Source organism: Bos indicus x Bos taurus, chromosome 16, assembly GCF_003369695.1.
Source record: "Bos indicus x Bos taurus breed Angus x Brahman F1 hybrid chromosome 16, Bos_hybrid_MaternalHap_v2.0, whole genome shotgun sequence".
NCBI classification, from domain to species: Eukaryota; Metazoa; Chordata; class Mammalia; order Artiodactyla; family Bovidae; genus Bos; species Bos indicus x Bos taurus.
The window spans coordinates 32,882,582-32,906,225 of record NC_040091.1 but is presented as its reverse complement, the minus strand read 5'-3'; the positions used below and the strand labels follow the sequence as shown (position 1 = coordinate 32,906,225).

The 23,644-nt window shown below is 36.1% G+C and overlaps 1 protein-coding gene across 3 annotated transcripts in view; it reads right to left on the bottom strand.

Moving 5' to 3' along the window:
• Nucleotides 1–23,644, bottom strand: part of AKT3 (AKT serine/threonine kinase 3) — a 281,329-nt gene that overhangs the window by 72,031 nt on the left and 185,654 nt on the right. For all 3 annotated transcript variants that reach the window (XR_003514899.1, XM_027564715.1, XM_027564716.1), the window contains 3 exons: nucleotides 22,919–23,050; nucleotides 14,899–14,964; nucleotides 14,368–14,436 (listed from right to left, as the gene is read on the bottom strand). Coding sequence is in view for 2 of the 3 variants with exons in the window: in XM_027564715.1 (XP_027420516.1) it covers nucleotides 14,368–14,436; nucleotides 14,899–14,964; nucleotides 22,919–23,050 (267 nt within the window). In the remaining variant the exon portion in view is untranslated. The remainder of the gene's footprint in view (nucleotides 1–14,367; nucleotides 14,437–14,898; nucleotides 14,965–22,918; nucleotides 23,051–23,644) is intronic.

Here is a 23,644-nt window from a genome sequence, read left to right as displayed (position 1 = left end):
CTAATTAAATAAGCAACAAGACATAGTAGTCTGTGCAATAATGCTGATTAACACATCCCGTGAATTTACCAAAAACCTAAGATGAAAAGAATGTCTGAAGCTCACATACAGGACAACTCATCAACAATACTGTCCTAGTCCATTTGGGCTGCCATAACAGGTTACCGTCGGAGAAGGCAATGGCACCCCACTCCAGTACTTTGCCTGGAAAATCCCATGGATGGAGGAGCCTGGTAGGTTACAGTCCATGGGGTCGCTAAGAGTTGGACACGACTTCACTTTCACTTTCACTTTTCACTTTCACGCATTGGAGAAGGAAATGGCAACCCACTCCAGTGTTCTTGCCTGGAGAACCCCAGGGACGGGGGAGCCTGGTGGCTGCCGACTATGGGGTCACACAGAGTCGGACACTACTGAAGTGACTTAGCAGCAGCAACAGGTTACCATAGACTGGGTGGATTATAAAAGTTAAAGTGAAAGTCGCTCACTATGTCCAACTCTTTGAGACCCCGTGGACTATACAGTCCATGGAATTCTCCAAGCCACACAAATTTATTTCTCCTAATTCTGGAGGCTGCGAAATATAAGATCAATGCAATGGCAGATTGAGTGTCTATTTCCTGGTTCATAGATAGCTGTCTTTTCACTGTGTCCTCAGACTTGGGAAGGAGCAACTGAACTCTCTGAGCTGGCCCTTTTTTTTTTTTTTTAATTTTATTTTTAAACTTTACAATATTGTATTGGTTTTGCCAAATATCGAAATCCTCCACAATATGAAAGAGAAAATGGAAGTTGCTCAGTCGTGTCCGACTCTTTGCAACCCCATGGACTTATAGTCCATGGAATTCTTCAGGCCAGAATCCTGGAGTGGGTAGTCTTTCCCCTCTCCAGGGGATCTTCCCAACCCAGGGATCAAACCCAGGGTTCCTGCATTGCAGGCGGATTCTTTACTAGCTGAGCCACAAGGAAAGCCCAAGAATACTGAAGTGGGTAGCCTATCCCTTCTCCAGCAGATCTTCCCTACCCAGGCATCAAACTGGGGTCTCCTGCATTGCAAGCAGATTCTTTACCAGCTGAGCTATCAGGGTATCCCTGAGCTGTCCGTTACAAGAGCACTAATTCCATTCATGAGGGTTCCACCTTCATGACCTAATCAGTCCAAAGACTTTGTTTCAAGTGCCATCACAATGAGGATTAGATTTTCACTTATGAGTTTGGGAGGGAAAGATTCAGTCAGTAGTAAATACTACACTCACAACTGGAATGGTATTAGCTATACAATAAAACAGTTAAACATGTACTTTTATAGGATCAAATAAAAGTACACCTACATTTAATAGGTAATACATTTGTTTTCTAGATCATGTCTATTCTTTTCACAAGCTAAACTCCATAGTTTCTATGCATTTTGCATAGAAAATTTAATGTAATGTAAATTTATATTTAGTACTTGAAGAGTTTCTTTCAGAAAAGATAGTGATATAGACAAAAATATAAAAATGTCATTTTAATAAATAGTTCAATATTACATTTCTTAAAATATAAATTAAGCCCTTAGGATGCTACAAGAGAACTAAAAGTGATCTAAGGTCAGATGGCTGGACTCTTCAATAGTTATTTGGTTAAAAATTTCCAGCTAAATTACCTCAAGCCCTAAGAAATGCAATGCTAACATTAAAAAACAAACAAACAAACAAAAATGAAATTCAAGATATTACCAGAATACAGAAGAAAAACCGCATGATCATCCCAACAGATACAGAAAAATAATCTGACAAAACTTTACATTCTATCATTAAAAAAAAAAAAAAAAACCTCAGGAAAATAGGAATAAAAAGGAACTTATTCAACTTGTTAAAGTATTCATAATACTTTAATAAAGTCTTAACAGTGAGGGTATAAACGCATTTGCTTTAAGACCTGGTATAAGGTAAAGATGATTGCTTTTACCTTCCTACTTAACGCTGTTCTGAAGGTCTTAGCTTAATAAGACAAGAAAAAGAGAGAAAACCTATGAGGTTGAAAAAAGAGGAAGTAAAACTGTCTTTGTTTCCATATGATGTGATTATCCACAAAGAGAATCTCAACATATTTATGAACAAGCAAATAAACTTTGAGAAAGGATTTAGGATTCAAGGTTATAAGTAAATATCAACTGTATTTCCAAATGCAACAAACAACTCATTTTTGAGACTTCAAACAAATCATTTATAGTGTAAGAGAACACATAAGATAAATAAGGATAAATATAACAAGAAATGTTCAGGTCCTGTTCACGAAAAACTACATAATATTGTTGAAAAATTAAAGAAGATCTAAATAATTGGAATGATATACCACATTCATGGATCAGAAGACAAGACTGTTAACATGTCAATTCTCCCTAAATTGATCAACAGATTACAATATTAATTAAAGTCCAGGGACAGGGGAGCCTGGTGGGCTGCTGTCTATGGGGTCACACAGAGTTGGACACAACTGAAGTGACTTAGCAGCAGCAGCAGCAGCAGACCTTCATGTAGAAATCAACACTCTACAATTAATATAAAATGTTAAGCAAATACAGTTGCCAAGATAATTTTTTAAAGGAAGAGTAAAATTGGAAGACTCAAAATTGCCTCAATACTCTAAAGCAAAAGTACTAAAGACAGTGAGATAAAGCATATGGATTGATGGACACAGATCAGAGGTGTCAGGGTAATTCAATGAGAGAAAAACAGTTTTTTCAACAAATACTTTTCAAAAAAATTTTGTTGTTTTAGTTGCTAAGTCTTGTCAGACTCTTTGCGACCCCATGAACTGTAGTCCACCAGGCTCCTCAGGCCATGAGATTTCCCAGGCAAGAATACTGGAGTGGGTTGCCATTTCCTTCTCCAGGGGATCTTCCCCATCCAGGGATCAAACCCATGACTCCTGCATTGGCAGGCAGGTTCTTTACCACTGGGCCACCAGGGAAGCCCACTTTTTTCGTTTACTCTATCTGTAGACTTACTCTATTTGTAGACTTATAGAAGTCTTTCAAGACCTAAAGTTCTTGCCAATATGTAACAACAACATACCAAGAAAGTCCAGAACACCTGAGTTGATGCACTAAGTCACCCATCTGCACCAGCAGAAAAGATCAGCCCCTGGAGTCTTTTCTCTTTTGCCACTTTATTGAGAATTATGAAAAAGTTAATCAGGAAAAATATGAGGCAGGCAAGATACCGCTACAAGTAAAAAGAATTTCTAGACTCACTAAACTGTTTTAAATGAATTTTAACCATGAGAGAAAAACTACAAGTCAACAGCCCCAATTTTTTTTAAAGGGCAGATAGTGAGTACTTTAAATTTTGAGTTTAGGAATACAACTGTAACAAATATCTGGGGGTCAAGTCATGAGAAATCACTTCATGCTTAAGTATTTCAAATCATGATGCTACTGAATGAAACTGTGTCTGATTTGTTTATATGTAATTTTATTGGACTTTGCAAAACTGTCCAGAATGTTTATATACTCTTAACTTTAAAAGGACAAAAAAAAAAAAAAAAATCTGTGCTTATCTGTTTATCATATGTCTGAAATCACCCATGCTAATCAGATACAAGCTTATTTATTGGAGAAACTACAAGGTTATATTTTGCCCCACAAGATCTGTTCCTGTTTAACATAGACTTAAAATCACATACTGCCTTAACACAGTCCTATTTTCAACAAATATTTTTTCAATTAAATATCCAGTTGCAAAAAAATTGAACCTTGATTCTTTAATACCATAAGCAAAAATTAACTTGAAGTGGATTACAAACTAAATATAATTCTAAAAACTATTAACATTTCTAGAAGAAACATAGGAGTAAATCTTAACAAAGCTGGGTTAGGAAAAAATGTTTTAAATTAAATCCCATATCTGTAAACTACAAAAGAAAAACACTGATAAATTGTATTTCATCTAATTTAAAAGTTTTGTGCTTCAAAACAAGAGGATGAGATGGCTGGATGGCATCACCAACTTGATGGACATGAGTCTGAGTGAACTCCAGGAGTTGGTGACGGACAGGGAGGCCTGGCGTGCTGCGACTCATGGGGTCGCAAAGAGTCGGACACGATTGAGCAACTGAACTGAACTGAACTGAACTGAGCTGAAGTAAGAAAGCACATCAGTGGTTAGAAGGATAGGAGGTGATGGTGGAAACTGATTGTAAAGGAGTATGAAAGACGTTACAATGATAGAACTGTTCCATATCATGATTGTGGTATTGGTAAACAACACATTTGTCAAAACTCACTAATACAAGTGGTAAATTTTACTGAATATAAATTACATATGAACAATATGACTTCTAAACAATGGATTTAAGCAAAAATAAACACAGGGAAAAAAATTTCCCACTAAAAAATGAAACGGCAGAACACAGACTAGGAGAAACTATTTGCAAAACATATATATGATAAAGTACTTGCAAACAATATACAGAAGTCTGACTACTCAATATTAAGAAAACAAACAACCCAATCAAAACATGACCAAAGATTTTAACAGATACTTCAATAAAGAAGACACAACATGGCAAATCAGCACAGGAAAGCATGTTCAATACCATTAATAATTCAGGAAATTCAAACTAAAACTGTAAGATGCCATTACACATCCAAAAGAAGAGGTAAATAAGAAAGACCAACCACGCCAAGTGTGGCAATGATGTTAAATAATATCCTAGAAATGCAAAATGGTACAATTTGGCAGTTTCTTATTAAGCTGAACATACCAAATGACACAGAAATTGTATTCCTAGATATTCACCCAAGGCAACTGAAACTATACTTCCACACAAAGATTTGTACTGGAATATTCACAAGAAATTTTTGTACAAAAAGTGTGATTACACTGAAATTGCCACCCTGTGCCATAACCACAAGGAAAAAAATTGTGAAAACAGATAAATGCCCAGTCAGCTCCTGAAGCTTCACCCACTTCATCTGATATTCTAGATATAAAAATAAGCAACTTAGATGTTGAGCCTAGATGAGTCTTTGGATTATTACTTCACAAGCAGAGATATACTGGTTTACTGAACTTTGGGAATTTAGCATTGAAATATGGGCTTCCCTGGTGGCTCAGATGGTAAAGAATCCACCTACAATGTGGGAGACCTAGGTTCGATTCCTGGGTTGGGAAGATCCCCTGGAGGAGGCCACGGCAACCTACTCCAGTATTCTTGCCCGGAGAGTTTCACGGATAGAGGAGCCTGGTGGGCTACAGTTCATGGGGTCACAAAGAGTCAGACACGACTGAGCAACCAAGCACAGCACAGCAGCCTTGAAATACAAAATTACATAGTAAAGACATTCCCAAATGTACTTTGCCTTGAACTTTATGTACTAATGTGAATATTATAATGCATCCTTCTTGGCTTGACACTTTGTAGAAAAGCTCTGGGTGAAAACAATACAACTCTGATAAAACCTATGTAATACACTAATAACGAAAATGGTTAGCAAAGAAGTTACTTGTCAGACTTCTGACAATAAAGATATTCATACATCTGTAAACTTAGTAAAATTTTAAAAATCACTATGAATATGAAATGATACTTTTAATTTAAAAGTCACCCAAATCACACCTCCATAAATTAGTAAGTAGATCTAGAATGCTGACTGCCGGCACTTCTGTCTCATGTGAATTTAAAATGAGATCATTGAAGACAAAACGCCAGCAAGATAATGAGAATCTAAAATAAGTATGAGAGACTCTCAAGATTGGCATGAAACTAGAAGTCATATGCAAAAAATAAAATGAATTTTATCAAAGGACTTACTATAGAGTGTACAATGAGCTAAAATATGGACAAAAATAGTAAACAACTGAAAATGTTAGCTTTATTTGTGCCCAGATATATAGAAGAATGTGAACAATTTATCAGATGACTAAAATTTCTATGTAATCATTTTCCTTTCCCCACTAATCAATCTCTTATCAATCTCTAGGAGATTGTATCCTGGAGAAGGATTCATAGAGGTTTGATATATTATAGAGGTTTGTTTTATAGATCTGAAAGAAATAAGGCCATGAGTAAGGATTTTGGTAAAGAGTCCTAAGTAAAGACATTCTAAATCAAACTGAACAGTTTTCAGTTTACTCCCCTCCTTGCCTCCCTCCCCCGCCCCACCATAGTTTTCTGCTTCTCATATAAATTTGAGACTTCAGGAGTGGGTGATGGACAGGGAGGCCTGGCGTGCTGTGATTCAAGGGGTTGCAAACAGTCAGACATGACTGAACTGAACTGAACTGAAGTTACAGCTGGTAAAGAACCCATCTGGCAGTGCAGGAGATGCAAGAGATGTGGGTTCGATCCCTGGTCAGGAAGATCCCCTGTAGAAGGAAATGGCAACCCACTCCAGTATTCTTGCCTGGAAAAGCCCATGGACAGAGAGGCCTGGTGGGCTATGGCCCATGGGGTTGCAGAGAGTCAGACACGATTGAGTGTGCGTACACACACACCCACACAAGCTACAAAAAGAGAGTGGCTTGGATATGTTAGCAGCAGTGTGATGGGTCACATTATTAGAGTGTTTTTATAATCAGTTCTCCATGTGCTGATTTACTGTCTACCAAACGCTGCACCGAACCATCACAACCTTGTTCTACTGAGCTCCAAACCAACCCTTGTATAGTCAAGGTATATATCACTCATCAAGCCATAAAAAAAAGAATTCATGGTACTCTGCTTAGGAACTAGTGAAAGTGAAAGCCACTCAGTCGTGTCCAACTCTTTGAGTTGGACATAACTATATAGTCCATGCAATTCTCTAGGCCAGAATACTTGAGTGGGTAGCCTTTCCCTTCTCTAGGGGATCTTCCCAACCCAGAGATCGAATCCAGGTCTCCTGCTTTGCAGGTAGATTCTTTACCAGCTGAGCCACAAGGGAAGCCCAAGAATACTGGAGTGGGTAGCCTATCCCTTCTCCAGCGGAACTAGTAGTAGATGTCAAATCCAATGAATTCAATTGCTATCTTTAAGTTGTGTATCTTCACTCTTACACTCAATATACTTCCCTTAACCTCTAAGGCTTTATATAAAGACAGCTGAACATCAGAGAATTGATGCTTTTGAACTGTGGTGTTCAAAACTGTAATGCTTTTGAACTGTGGAGACTGTGGTGTTGGAGAAGACTCTTGAGAGTCTCTTGGACTGCAGGGAGATCCAACCAGTCTATCCTCAAGGAAATCAGTCCTGAATATTCACGGGAAAGACTGATGCTGAAGCTGAAACTCCAATACTTCGGCCACCTGTTGCAAAGAACCGACTCACTGGAAAGACCCTGATAGTGGGAAAGATTTTAGGTGGGAGGAGAAAGGGACAACAGAGGATAAGATGGTTGGATGGCATCATCAACTCCATGGACATAAGTTTGAGTAAGCTTCAGGAGTTGGTGATGGACAGGGAAGCCTGGCGTGCTGCAGTCCCAGTCCATGGAGTTGCAAAGAGTCAGACATGACTGAGCAACTCAACTCAACTGAACTGAACTTCTAAGACTTCTCTTGTCTGGCTGCTTCTACCCAGTATCCTCCTTAGGCTTCTCTTATCGCCAACCTGTCCAATGTTGGTATATTCAGGCATCATTCTTAGCCATTGATCTTTTGAACTACACATTATTCTCATACTGGACATCTTCCCTTCCTTGGTTTCAGCATTGCTGCTGAACTCTATTTGTATCTCTAACCTAACTCTCCCACCTCCTTCAGATTCCCTTGAGGTACCTCACATACAGGATGATCAACTCAGGAATAATTCCTTTTACTGTTCCCTGATTTTACAAATAGCCCAGTACCCATACAAATTCTCCAAACAGCAAATAGGAAACTGTGTGATGTTTTCCCTTCTCTCCTTTCAGTCATTAAATCCCATTAATCCTATACCTGAACAGCATTTAGAATTTGATTCCTTCTCACTAATATTGCCTCAGTTAACTACTTACCATTTTTTGAACAGGTTACCTAAACCTTCCACCTGCAGTAGCTTCTAAGCCATTTCTCTGCATCCAATTTTATCTTTCCCAATACAAGCCTCGTACCATTACCAAAGTCTTCCTTCTAAAACATTTCATACAGAAATTCTTCCATGTTGCTTCACTGCATTCAGGATAAAATCTAAACTACCTGGGAGAGATCTGGCCTAACATGACCCTAACTACCTGGTCGCATTCTTCTGGGTTTTCTCTGCAGGATTCTGTGCGTCATTCATACCATGCTACATCTGGGGAGGTAGAGCAGAGCTTGCATGAGCTCCCACATTCTAAACATTCTATTTTCTCCATGTAGGAATGCTCTCCCTCTCATCCTTACTTACGTAACTTACAGTCACCATAAGACTTGGCTCAGCCAACTACTTGAAGAAGTGTTTCTGACCATGCCATTCTCCCCCTTCCTTTCTCTTCCTTTTGGACTGATTCAAATCCACATCCTCTGTATCCCACAACAACCAGTGTTTTCATAGCAATAATGACACTGAATATGCATATTTTCTTGTCTGCAAGTAGACACTCATCTTCTCAAGGAAAGTACCATATTTCCCTTATTTCTACATCCTCTGTGTCCAACTCATTATAATTGCTCATTAAATATTTAATAGGCAAATGGATTATACTGGAGTGGGTTCTGAACTTAACATATAAACCATCAAGTAAACCAAAACCACCCTTGGAAATTCCTTAGGAAGGCATTACACTGAAGGCCAATTTGCTGTCTCATCATAGTTAAGCTAGCACAGTTTTTCCTCTAGCACTGAAACGCTAGTTTCTTTGGAGGCCCATCCATACTTACCATCCACTTAATGACAATGTTTTATAAAAACTATGCATTTTTAAGCACTAGAATTTATATCCCATGAAACTCCGAGGATGGCAAGTAGAAACTGATGTGGAGTAGAAGAACAGCAGTTTCTCTCTCATACTGAGGTTACTCTGAATATGCTTAGCAAGAGCAATGGCAGAATCACCAGTTTCTTCCTTGCTTCCTTTCCACTCTCTTTTCTTCCCCTCCCTCCTCCCTCCTTCATTCCTATCTATGTTATCTGTTGCTAAGCCTATTTCTCTGAATTCATATAAATGATGATGTGAATCCACCGTACTGACACGCCTATAAGGATTGTTCACAACCAGTATTTCTCTCATAATCTATTCCCACCAAGATTATGTAGCACTTTAAACAATATTGGCAAATATAGGAACATACAAGCATAGCCACAAGCATGCTAAACTCTTGTGCCATCTATTAGGCTGAAAGAAGTTCAAATATTCACAAAAATGTGAAGAAAGTATAAAGAAATGTCTCAGCTGCTGTACTTACATTTCAAAATAAACATTCCAAAATATATGCTAGAAGAATGCTATGGCTAATTGAAAATCATCAGACAATAAGTATGAATTGAGTAAAACTCAGCTAGTTACTAATTAACTTCAGTGGGTCCACTAAAGAAGCCTATCTCAGAGCAAACACTGGACAGAAGAGATTTGAGGATGCTGCCATTTGGGTGAGTACCAACAATTCACCAAAATAACATAAGTCACCATAAGCATACACTGAGTACAGATTTGCTTCTCAGAAAAACTTAAGAACTGAAATAACCCCATCAAGTTCCAAGAATTAAATAAATATTTGTATGTGTTTATAAAGCACATATTAAAATGTATAAAATGCATTTAAAAGCATATTTGATAACCTAAAAGAATAAAAAAACTGGCAGATTACACATACAAAACTTTCATTTTTATAAAAATCATGTAAACATAATTATATTTCCATTTTTTATATTTATGGCAATTCTATAGTTACTATACATGGATGTAAAATTACATTACCATATAAAAGTATACCTGCTTCAATACATAAAATAATTTAGTTTTTATCTATAAATGAAGTCGCTCAGTTGTGTCCGACTCTTTGCGACCCCATGGAGTGCAGCCTACCGGGCTCCTCTGTCCATGGGATCTTCCAGGCAAAAGTACTGGAGTGGATTGCCATTTCCTTCTCCAGCAGATCTTCCCAACCCAGGGATCGAACCCGGGTCTCCCGCATTGTAGACAGACGCTTTATTGTCTGAGCCACCAGGGAAGTCCTTAGTTTTTATCTATAGCACATACCTAAAACAGAAGTTCTGAAATAGGAGAAGAAATGCCAAACAAGAGAAATAGTGTAGGCATTTCAATGAGTAAGAAAACCATCTGGCCAGCTTGGAAATCTGCTTCTGTCTAAGAAAATATTTTTTAACAATCATCAATTGATTAATTGTCTACGTACTCAAGGTTTAGAGCAGAAGTATGAGTGACACTAGCTCCCTCTACTAAGCTCCAGGCAGCTTCCCTTCATCTCACCATCTAAAACTCTCCCTTCTTTCCTATGAAGTCCCATGGTCCTTAATCTATATACTTCTCATACCAGAGATAATTATCACTTTTACACTTAGTATAAATTTTATACCTTATCTTCCCCACTAGACCATAAACTCTTTTAGAGTAAGAGTTATGCTTAATTCAGATCTGTACGCCCACTTATCTACCAGAGTACTCTGCTCATTCTCAATAAATAAATATTTTATAAATACACAAAAAGATAGGTTCTCCTGAAAATACATTTTCAGCATTTCTTCTAAAGAACCTATGTACCATATTACTTTCTATTTTTCTTCCTACTTCTCAGTAGTTCCTGTTTTACCAGTTTTCAAAAAAAATCATTTATTTGGCTGCTTCAAGTCTCAGTTGGTGCATGCGGGTTTAGTTGCCCTGTGGTATGTGGGGTCTTAGTTCCCCAAGAAGGAATTGAACCTGTGTCCCTTAATTGGAAGACAGAGTCTTAACCACTGGGCCACCAGGGATGTCCTTAGTTAACCACTTTTCTAACTTATTTTATCCCTGTTCCTGGAGGGAAACGTTTCATCCATTCACTTACTTGCTCATTCAAAACCTCCAGTAAGCGCCAAGTCCCTACTATGTGTCAGGTGGTGTGCTAGGTGCAGGGTTGCACCAGTGGGTAAGTCTTTAGGGAGCTTTGAGCCCAGTAGGAAGGACAGATAAGTAAATAATTATAAAGCAATGCGCTAATTGTATGATAGATACAAACACATGATACTGTTTAAGAGTATTTTTATAATTTAAGAGTGCTTCTCCAACTTTCTGCCTGCACTTTATCATTTCCCCGTATAATATTCCCTCCACTGGTCATCCATCCATCTGCCTACCTGTTTCTTCCTTCAACTTTAATATACACCTTTGATACAAAATACAGAAGATGCCCAAGAATAAAGTGAAAAATCGGACTTCCTCCCATCTTTTCCCCAGTGATTCAGTTTGCCTTCCTGAAGGTAAGCACTAATGTCCAGTACATAATTCAGGGACAGTCAATGTAGACACAGCCATATATGCACACATATGTGGTCTTACTTTAAAAGAGAGTAGCATACTTTATATTCTGTCTGCATCTTGCTTTTCTTATTTCATAACATATCTTAGAAATTGCATTGTCTCAGCCCATATTGGGTGACATCATTCTTTTTAATGAATATAAAGTATTTCACTGCACGAATATGTTAAGTATATCTCTTGGAAGTGAAATTGCTGGGTCCCAGAATATGTGCATTTTTAATTTTGATAGATACTAACATAGAGACTTCACCAATTTTAATTTCCTATAAAATAGGAAATATTCACCTCCATAACTTAAATTACAATCTTTATGGTAATGGCTCCCAAATCTGTATCCATATTCTGACCCATATTTATTCTCTGTGGTATTTCCATATACGTATTTCTTGGAACCTTAGGAAAAAGCTTTTTAAAACCAAATTTATAATTTTACTCTTAACACACTCTTCATAAGTTCACTGCTGCTTCTGCTGCTGCTAAGTCGCTTCAGTCATGTAAGACTCTGTGCTACCCCATAGACGGCAGCCCACCAGGCTCCCCCATCCCTGGGATTCTCCAGGCAAGAACACTGGAGTGGGTTGCCATTTCCTTCTCCAATGCATGAGAGTGAAAAGTGAAAGTGAAGCCGCTCAGTTGTGTCCGACTCTTCACGACCTCATGGAATGCAGCCTAGCAGGCTCCTCCATCCATGGGATTTTCTAAGCAAGAGTACTGGAGTGGGGTGCCATCGCCTTCTCCGTCATAAGTTCACTACATATATTAATTCTCCGTGATCCCAACCAAATGCTTTTCTACCCACATTCAATTAATGAACTGTTAAGACAGATCAATCCTATATATTCTATGACACCCGTCTTCTTTTTATTTTCTCAGACAAAATCTGACTGACAAGGGTCCAGTTCAGAATGCCTGGATTACTAAATTCTAACTACTCAACTTGTTCCTCTCTGCTTGCTTACCAGTGATTTTGCTCACATCATCCTCTCTGCCTGAAATATCCTCTCAAATCAGTCCCCCTGTTGGAACTGCATTAAGCCTAACCTAAACACTATATCCATTCATAACATATTTTCTTTTATGAATTTATTAACAACACTTAGGTCTTTCACTATATTCTAATTTATAACACAGTTATAAGATAAATTATAAACTCTTAACACAGTTTGATAAACTCACACTGCCAAGGCACTCAAAATGTGTTTACCAAATGAAAGAATGAATTTTTTGCAATGAACTAATTCCTGTAAGTCAGATAATTCAATAGCAGAAAACATGCTATAGAGGATAATTGCTTCTTCTTTCCTTACCTCTTTCCCTTTTTCCTTCCTCCCTCTCTTTCCCTCCTTCCCTTATTTCTTCCTTTTCCTCTTTCCCTCTCCCTCCCTCCCTCTTTTCCTCCCTTCTTCCTTCCCTCTCCTTCCTTCTTGTCTTTCAGGTAATAAGACTATTTTAAAGTCTGTGAGATAAAGGCCCCTATTTAAGAATTAAATTCCAGAATACTAACAATGTGAAATATTTCCAATAAACTACATTTTCCCCTTGCATTGATTTTGATGAAAAATAGGAAAAAGGATAAAGAATAAAGGAAAAAGGTGAAATATACTACTAAAATGATTGAATTTCTCTTCAAAACTAAAAAATCATCTAAATACAGTCAAGGTTACTCTTTTTTTTTTTTTAAATGGCATTTTGTTTTTCTGTTTTTTCTAATTTTATTTTATTTTTAAACTTTACATAATTGTATTAGTTTTGCCAAATATCAAAATGAATCCGCCACAGGTATACATGTGTTCCCCATCCCGAACCCTCCTCCCTCCTCCCTCCCCATACCATCCCTCTGGGCCGTCCCAGTGCACCAGCCCCAAGCATCCAGCATCGTGCATCGAACCTGGACTGGCAACTCGTTTCCTACATGATATTTTACATGTTTCATTGCCATTCTCCCAAATCGTCCCACCCTCTCCCTCTCCCACAGAGTCCATAAGACTGTTCTATACATCAGTGTCTCTTTTGCTGTCTCGTACACCGGGTTATTGTTACCATCTTTCTAAATTCCATATATATGCGTTAGTATACTGTATTTATGTTTTTCCTTCTGGCTTACTTCACTCTGTATAATAGGCTCCAGTTTCATCCACCTCATTAGAACTGATTCAAATGTATTCTTTTTAATGGCTGAGTAATACTCCATTGTGTATATGTACCACAGCTTTCTTATCCATTCATCTGCTGATGGGACATCTAGGTTGCTTCCATGTCTTGGCTATTATAAACAGTGCTGCGATGAACACTGGGGTACACGTGTCTCTTTCCCTTCTGGTTTCCTCAGTGTGTATGCCCAGCAGTGGGGTTGTTGGATCATAAGGCAGTTCTATTTCCAGTTTTTTAAGGAATCTCCACACTGTTCTCCATGGTGGCTGTACTAGTTTGCATTCCCACCAACAGTGTAAGAGGGTTCCCTTTTCTCCACACCCTCTCCAGCATTTATTATTTGTAGACTTTTGGATCGCAGCCATTCTGACTGGTGTGAAATGGAACTACTATGTAGAAGAGAAAACTCAACTGCAATGTACCTATGGCCTATTGTTAAACCAAGTTTAAAATGGGTGAAATAATTTACAAGTTTCACAAAAACTTGCAGAAGAACTATGTAAAGCATTATAAACCCTATATGTCTGGTTTTCAAAATTAAAAACCATGATTTTAAAAATCACTATCTGTAGTAAAATTTACATTTAAAAAATTTAGAAGAATTGATTATGCTTCCCTATACATAAAGTATTGCTAGTTAAAAAAATAAATGATCATTATATTTCATTAAAAATTATTCGGCTCTCATTTACTAAAATAGTAGAGAGCTATCAAATCTCTATCAAGAAGTAGAGAACTATTACATTACAACTTGTAAATAATTGAGAAAAACAATACTACCATGCACATGCAAGTGTTGGTTATACTTGACTCACCTCTCCCCCATTAACATATTCCATCACAAAACATAAACGGTCTTTTGTCTGGAAGGAATATTTCAGGGACTTGAAATGAAAAAGAAAACATGTTATATTATAATCCTACATTTTTACAACAGTATCAAAAATAGAACACTTAGAAACAGTAAGTGTGATTGATAAATTGTTTATGTTCCTTAAGAGTCTATTTATTCCTTTAAGAACACTTAAATAAAAATTTATGAGAAATATAAAACAAATTTTGTGAAGATCAGCAATGGGCATTATTTTGGGAAAAACTAAAATTATAATTATTAGTAAAACAATCCTAACTCTCAAAAGTTTCTTCCTTTTGAAAGTCTATCTGTTATTTTTAATCTTAAAACACTTCATTGGGACCAGGAACACACAAGAACTTTGCAAATCAAAGAAAATGGCATACCTAAATAAATGTGACTGAAAATGTTATTTTTCATACTTAATTGCTATAATAAAACTCCCTTAAATATAAGATGTTATGATTGTAACATCTTTCCTCTATTCACTTACTGTTAAAAAGGGATGTCTAGTGTTCTTTAATACTCTGCTTTCAGTTAAAGTGTGCGCCACTTCATCCTACAAAAGAAAAAGGCAAGTAAACTTTTAATATATGTTCCGAGCACAAATAATATAAAAATTTCACTATTTCTCTAAGACCAGAAGAGATTAAACCCAGACACAGAAAAAGATTTTAAACACATGCTCCTTTATTGCTTAGCTTCTTTTCTACCAAAAAAAAAAAATTCAAATTAGTGATTTAAATCAGATGGCTATCATGTATAAACTCAGTCATACTTTATCAAAGTATATCAATAATGATATAATAATAAGCAAAAATTACCAGGGACACAGAAAATGAAATAGTAAGCGTTTCCCCTTCAAGAGAATGTCCTGTAAGTTAACAGCTAGGCATGGAGTAGTTATTATTTCCATGTTTGTATTACATTGTATTCAGGGGGATACAAAGGATATATTTCAGTAAAGATCATAGAATTGGTAAGTCTTCTACCTAAAAGAAAAATAAGTTATTGAAAAGAGGAACACAGTACACATTAAAAGGTTTAATTCTAAATTATACATTTCAGAAACAAAAATAGTATAAAACTGTATATTTTTGTTTTGTGGCTTTTTAGCATGCTTTTCTTAAAAAAAAAAAAAAAAAAGGTCATAGCCTATTCTAGGACACTTTCAAGATCTGGATATATCTAAAGCCAAAAATACACTAAGACTGTATTTCCCCAATTTTGTACATAAATTTCATCTTGACATCAAAAGTGAACTAGGGAAGATTTTCTTCAACATGGAGAACTGGAAAAATGTTGCCTATCTCAAAAATAATACTATTTTAAAGAAGAAAGGAAAGGAAGATAAATGCTGAAACTAACACAACATCTCTGGTCTCTGCTTCTGCCAAGATCCTAAACAAAGCCCTTGCTGGATCAATTTATTAACACTGCCAGCAAATCAAGATTATAAGTAAGAAGTGGAAACTTTAGGACACTGTATTAATCTTTACAAAAGCATCTGACCTTATTTAGAAGATAAACGTGCAACAGAATGATCAAAGATGCTAAAATCCAAAAGCCATTCCAAGAGAGTGAGACCAATTCTTTTTTTTTTAAATTAGTTTTACTTGGAGGATAATTACTTTACAATACTGTCATGGTCTCTGTCACACATCAGTATGAATTGGCCATAGGTATACACGCGTCCCCTCCATCCTGAACTCCCCCCACCTCTCCCCCCACCCTGTCTCCTCCAGGTTGTCACAGAGCACCAGCTTTAGGTGCCCTGCCTCATATGTCAAACTTGCATTGACATATGGTAATGTGTATGTTTCAATGCTATTCTCTCAAACCATCCCATCCTCTCCTTCTCGCACTGAGTCCAAAAGTCTGTTCTGTACGTCTGTGTCTCTTTTGCTGCTCTGTACCTAGGATCATAAGTACCATCTTTCTAGGTTCCATATGTATGCATTAATATACGGTGTTTGTCTTTCTCTTTCTGACTTACCTCACTCTGTATAATAGGCTCTAGGTACATGTGTCTTTTTCAATTAAGTAAAGTGTAATGACATAGTATTTAAAACCAGTGGAATGAAGTATGGGTAAGAAAGCATTCAAGTCTTATTTGGTTAATAAGAACCAGGTTTAAATGCTCAAACAACATGAAAACCACAATCATCTCATACCATAAATTTTAAATTAATTAGAACACCAAACATCTTAACAAAAAATAATAAATATAAATGATATCAGAACTAATTTCTATACCCACAACGCTTACCATAATGATTAGTACACAGTAGGTAGTTGTTAAATGTTTGTTGAACTTAACAGTTTATCATAGGAATGAATTCCAAGATGTCACATATGTGGGACTTTCATTCAATCATCTATTCTTTCAATAAATATGAAACAAATATACTCTGGGTATTGTTCTATCCACTGAAGACAGGATACTGAACACCACAGACAAAAGTCCTGCCCTCCTGGAGCTACCATTCCAGTTGGCCAGATGGTAGTCAGCATTAATGAAAAAAACAAAGAAGACAAGAGAATGCTAAAGTTTATGAGAATCAAATAATGGATACAAAATACTGTGATTCATGGGGTCGCAAAGAGTCGGACACGACTGAGCGACTGAACTGAACTAAAGGATTATACAAGTGGCTATTTTATGGGCTATAAAACTGAATTCATTGATTAAAAAATGAAATCCTTGACATGCACTTACTAAATAATAACAGTGCAAGTATAAAATCTTTTAAAAATATATATGATTCTTTTGCTCATGGAGTTGACATGCTTGTGGAGAAGACACTGATGCATATCAAATTGATACAAATCCAATTTAAGAAATAATTACGAATTCTGGTAAGTGATCTTATGAGAAAGTGGGGTAAAGAAGGAAAATTAATGCTACTGGAAGATCACAGGTTGAGTAATATGATAGTGTAGGACTGAGGGTTTGGGGCACACAACTGATTTCTGGTTTTAAATTTGCTCAGGCTCCTCTCAGAAGGACAGCAAAACAGGAGTGATCAATTAGGAGACAACTGCAGTGTAAGAGTGAAAGTAGGATGGCTAGGATGACTGCAGTGGCACTGGGAGCAAGAAAAGTGTTTGAAATATTTTTAAGATATAAAATTAACAGTGAAAAACTAACAGCTATATGCTTCCAACAGAGGATAAAGCAAAAGTATTACTTTATATGCAGTCAGAGAAGGCAACATTTACCAGTTACGCTTTAGGATTTTAAGTGATCTGAGGCAGTAAACTAGGAAAAGACTAAAAACAGAGAAGCATGAAACCCATTTGGAAAAGATATCCTAGCACTTCAGTTAATATTTCTGGCAGCTATTTCATTCTATTTTGTTGAAACAAGCTCATTACATGTAATAGTTATTTTTCTAAATCACTTAGTAAGTTCCATGAAAGATTATTTTTTCCCTATATTCTGTAATCTGACTAACCACATTAAAGGAGTCAAGTAAAGATGTAGGTAGGCAAAAGCTAAAACAGTATTTCTTTGTTATAAGAATGAAACCAGAATTAATACCATGTACATATATTTTATGTAATAAAATGTATTTTCTACCATACTTTACATCTGATCAAATGAAAATTTTCTCCTTAATGCAAATTTAATGGTACAGTATTTCACATACTAATTAGTTTCTGCTATGAAGATAAGGTATGCACAAGCTAAAAAATAAACACAGATGTCAATAATTTTTAATTACAGTTAAAAGCAACATGTCAAAACAAAAAGTTATAAATAACAGTGATAAAACATAGGGGCTAAAACAATATGATGCTTTTCTAAAAATCCATTTGTTGATCATGATTACAAATAAAGAGTGCTTGGGTATATAAGTAAAATGTTTTCATGAAAAAGCTTTCGAAATTTAGTTTCATATATATTCATCCATGGCAAAAGACTAATGAATTTTAAAATCTAATTTCTTTCATAGAAAGCAGCTTAGGGAGAATGGAATTTTTCACGGATTTTTTGCAAACATGACACAGAAGAATAGTCTTCCCCATACTCATTTTTCCAATCCTCTCTAATTTATCAGTACCCCTTACCAAACATGGTCTAAAATTCTCCTTTTCATTCTCCCCACTTATTGCTTTTTGGTAGTTCAGTTTTTGGCGGGAGGTGAACAAGGAGCAAATGATGACAGAAACAGAAGAGAACATCTCGATCACTGCGGGCACCAAGGGTGTCGTCTGCTTTAATCCTTGTAGTAACTGAGCAGGTGTCTTTGATTATTCCCATTTTATATGAGGTAACTGAGGTTCACAGAAGTTAAGCTGCTCAAATTGCAGGTGAAAAGGTCAAGACTGATCTCATCTAAGTCCAACACCAATGGTCATTTCCAACAACTCAGTAGCACCTTAACCAGGTACACTTTAACTCTGTTCACATTATTTTCTCCATTTTGACCACAAGAGTTTAAAGACTGACTTCATGAAGCTGGTTGAAATCAAAATACATGACATCTAAAGCATTTAAAAAAAATAATCCAGAGCTATGAATGAGGCCTAGAGGAGAAGATGAAGGAGGTGGGGAAGCAGGGAGAAAAGGGGAGAAAAGATTTTACCTTGGTATCTTTATTCTTAATCAACCACAATGACTACAAGTGATCATTATGTACCTGCTCTGTTTTGACAAGCCGTATGTCAGAAATCTATATATTTTTCCCCATAGAAAGGGTGTCGTATTTGGTGTTGTTTGGTCATTAAGTTGTATCTGACTCTTGCAACCCCATGGACTGTAGCCCACCAGGCTCCTCTGTCCATGGGATTTCCCAAGCAAGAATAATGGAGTGGGTTACCATTTCCTTCTCCAGGAGATCTTCCCAACCCAGGGACTGAATCCATGTCTCCTATTGCAGGTGAATTCTTTACCAACTGAGCCACCATATTATTATTCAATCTGTCATGCAATCCTGATGGTTCTTCATCAAAATATGCTGAATATGACTGAATATGTCTTACCACCTCCACTGCTAATACCCTGATGCAAGCCACTATAATCAATTATCTGGATTATTGTAGTTAACTCCTAACAAGCTCCCTGCTTCCACAGTCTATTCTCAGCACTACAGCCAAGGTGATATTAAAATGAAAACTATATCATGTGACTATACATGATATAGTAAAAAAAAAAAAGTATAAAAACTTCCAATGGCTGACCAGTACAATGAGTAAAAACCAATATCCTTACAGCATCTACCATTATCATAAACAACTCTCCACTGTTTTTACTCTATGCAGGCCATGCTAGACTAGATTCCTAGCTATTTTTAAAATATGCTGCTTCCTCAGTGCTTTTTTTGGTTGTGATTTCCTCTATCAGGAATATTCTTCCTCCCAAATACCTGAATGGTTTGCTTCCTCATTTCCTTCGAATGTTCACTGAAATTTCACTTTCTCAATGAGTTCTTCTGTGATCATTTAAGACAGCAAAACCCACAAAAATCACTGCTGCTGCTAAGTCACTTCAGAGTATCCGACTCTGTGCGACCCCAGAGACGGCAGCCCACCAGGCTCCCCCGTCCCTGGGATTCTCCAGGCAAGAACACTGGAGTGGGTTGCCATTTCCTTCTCCAACACTAACACTACACAAAAACTAGTGGAACTACTAAATGAATTCAGCAAGACAGCAGGATAAAACATCAATATACACAAATCTCTTTCATTACACTAACAATGATATATCAACAAGGGGAAGTAAAATAAAAATCCTGTTTGAAATCACATCAAGAAAATAAAATACCAAGGACGTGAAAAATCTATACATTGAAAACTATAAAACACTGATAAAGGAAACTGAAGACAATTCAAAAATGAAAGGGAAAGATCCCATGCCCTTGGGCTGGAACAATTAATATCATTAAAATGGCCATACCCAAAGCAATTTACAGATTTAATGCAATTTTTATCCAAATACCTATGACTTTATTCATAGAACTGGAACAAATATTCTTAAAATTCATATGGAACCACAAAAGACCCTGAATTGCCAAAGCAATCTTGAGATGGAAGATCAGAGCTGGAAATATCATGCTCCCTGACATCAGACTATATCACAGAGCTACAGTAATCAAAACAGCATGGTACAGGCACAAAAACTGATTTATAGCCCAACAGTACAGAATAGAGAGCCCATAAATAAACCCATGCACCTATAGTCAATCCATGACAAAGGAGGCAAGTATATAAAAGGGAGAAAAGACAGCTTCTTCAACAAATGGTGATGGGAGAGTTAAACAGCTGCATATAGATCGATAAAATTAGAACACTCCCTAACACCGTATACAAAAATAAACTCAAAATGATTTAAAGACCTAAATATAAGACATGACACAACAAAACTCCTTGACCAGAACACAGGCAAAATATTCTTGGACATAAATTAATGCAGTATGTTCTTAGGTCAGTCTCTGAAAACAAAAGAAGTATAAGCAAAAATAAAACAAAAAATGGGACTTAAATAAACTTAAAATTTTTCTGCACAGCAAAGGAAACCATCAACAAAACAAAACAAAAAAACTTAAGGAATGGGAGGAAAATATTTTCAAAGATACTACTGATAAGAAATTAATATCTAAAATATACAAGAAGCTCATAGAACTCAATTAAAAAAAAAAAAAAACCTAATTAAAAAGTGGGCAGAAGCACTAAACAGACATTCCTCCAAAGAAGATACTCAACATCACTAATTATTTTTGCTGTTGTTTAGCTGCTAAGTCATATCCAACTCTTTTGCAACCCCATGGACTATAGCCCACCAGACGCCTCTGTCCACAGGATTTTCCAGGCAAGAATACTGGAGTGGGTTGCCATGCCCTCCTCCAGGGGACTTTGTGACCCAGGGATTGAACCTGGGTCTCCTGCATTGGTATGCAGATTCTTTACCACTGAAGAAGCCCTCACTAATTATTAGAGAAAAGGAAATAAAAATCACAGTGGAGTACACTGTCACTTCAGTACCATTTCACACTTGTCAAAATGACTATCATCAAAAAGGCTACAAATAATAAATGCTAGAGAAGATATGGAGAAGAAGGAACTCTCACTGTTGGTAAGAATGTAAACTGGTGTAGCCACTATGGCAAACAGTATGGAAGTTCCTTAAAAAACTAAAAACAGAACTACCATATGATCCACCAATCCCACTCCTGGGCATATATTCAGAAAAAACAAAAACTACATTTAACTATGGCTGGTTCATATTGATAACTAACATAATACAATAAAGCAATTGTTCTCCAGTTAAAAATAAATCAATTTAAAAAAAATACATGCACCTGAATGTTCACAGCAGTAGTATTCATAACAGGCAAGACATGGAAACAAGTCAAGTACCCATCAGTAGATGATCAATTTAACAAGAGGTGGCATATGTACATAAACACACACACATACATATACACAATGAAATACTACTCAGCCATAAAAAGAATGAATGATGCCATCTGCAGTAACATGAAAGGACCTAGAGATCATTATACTTAGTGATGTAAGTCAGACACAGAAACACAAATACTGTATCACTTTTATGAGGAATCTAAAAAAATTAAATGAATTCTATAAATAAAACAGAAAGACTCACAAACACAGAAAATAAACTTATTACCAGAAATGATGGACTAATTAGGCATATGGGATTAACAGATTCAAACTACTATACATAAAATAGATAAGTAACAAGGATTTATTGTGTATCTCAGAGAATTATACTTAACATGGAATATAATCTTAATATGGAATATAATCACAAAAAATAAGTGAATCACTAAGCTATACACCTGAAACTAAGATAATATTATAAACCAAGTATAATTCAATTTAATAAACACTTTAAAAGAAACTACAAAATTCTAGTTGGGAAATAAAGAATTCCTGGGGATTTAATGTACAGGATGATAAATAGTTAATAATACTGTAATGTGTATTGGAAAGATGCTAGGAAAATAAATCTTAAGAGTTCTCATGACAAGAAATAAAGTTTGTACCCATGGGTAGTGATAAATTTTAAGTAGACATATAGTAGTGATCATTTTAGTTTTATTATTCTAGTAGTTTCAAATCTACTAAGGATGCTTTTCCATTCAACAATTATATAAAATTTATCAGTACAAATAATCTATGCTAATAATCTATACTATTCACTACTTTAATAAAAAACTCAAACTGTTAGGGGAATATCAAAAAATCACTAGTATAATTAGTGACACAGGTTCCAAATACAGAGTGAAAACATTCTCCCAAACGAACATAGACTAAAATTTCCTCTGAAAAGAATAAAAGACTGTACATAATAGATAATATTATAAACTTTTGAAAATTTTAATACTATAAATAAATATCAATATACAGATATTATGCAGCTGTAGCCTAAATCAACATTTTGCTTATTTAATGGAATTTCTACAGTCTAGTCATGTGCGTGCATGAGCACACACACACGTGGACAACATAAACAAAAATTTAATAATCAACTCTTGTATTATTACCTTGGCAATAATAACTTCTTTCTTCAGAATCTTCATAGCATAATATTTTCCACTTGCCTTCTCTCGAACCAAAATAACTTTCCCAAAAGTGCCTTTACCTAGTAGTTTCAAATAGTCAAAATCATTCATTGTCTGAAAAATACAAATTAAAATATATAATATGAAACATCTGATGAAATTTATTTGTAAACGTTTATGTATATATTTGGCATTATCTACTCAAAATCAAATTTTACCAATTTCTAAGAACGCTTAAGTTAATCAGGATCAGCCTGGCATCGGCTTTCCCATCCATAACCATGGATGCTGGAAATAATTTAAACAATTTTCAGATAGTGGAGACAGTAATTTTGAGCACAGAATCTCTCAACTATTCATTATTGGTAAAATATAAGGGCAAAGGGAAAAATAAAACTTCCAAGTATTCAAGTTTCTAAGGATTTAGTAGTGCCACTCCCCTACATGATGAGTCAATCAAAAATGTCCTCCTCCACAAACATTTCCAAATATATCCAAGAGAAAAGTACTTTTGAATGGAGTGTTTGAGAATGTACTCTATCAAAATAAGGATGGACTCCAAGAAAAAGAAAGATACGTGTATAAGAAACACTGAAAAGAATTCTGCAGCTCAGTTCAAAGAAAGAGAACAGCAGCACATCTGCTGAGAAAACAAGTGGTCCAATTCAGAAGAGGAAGTCATGAAACTCTTTAAGAATGTCTCTAACC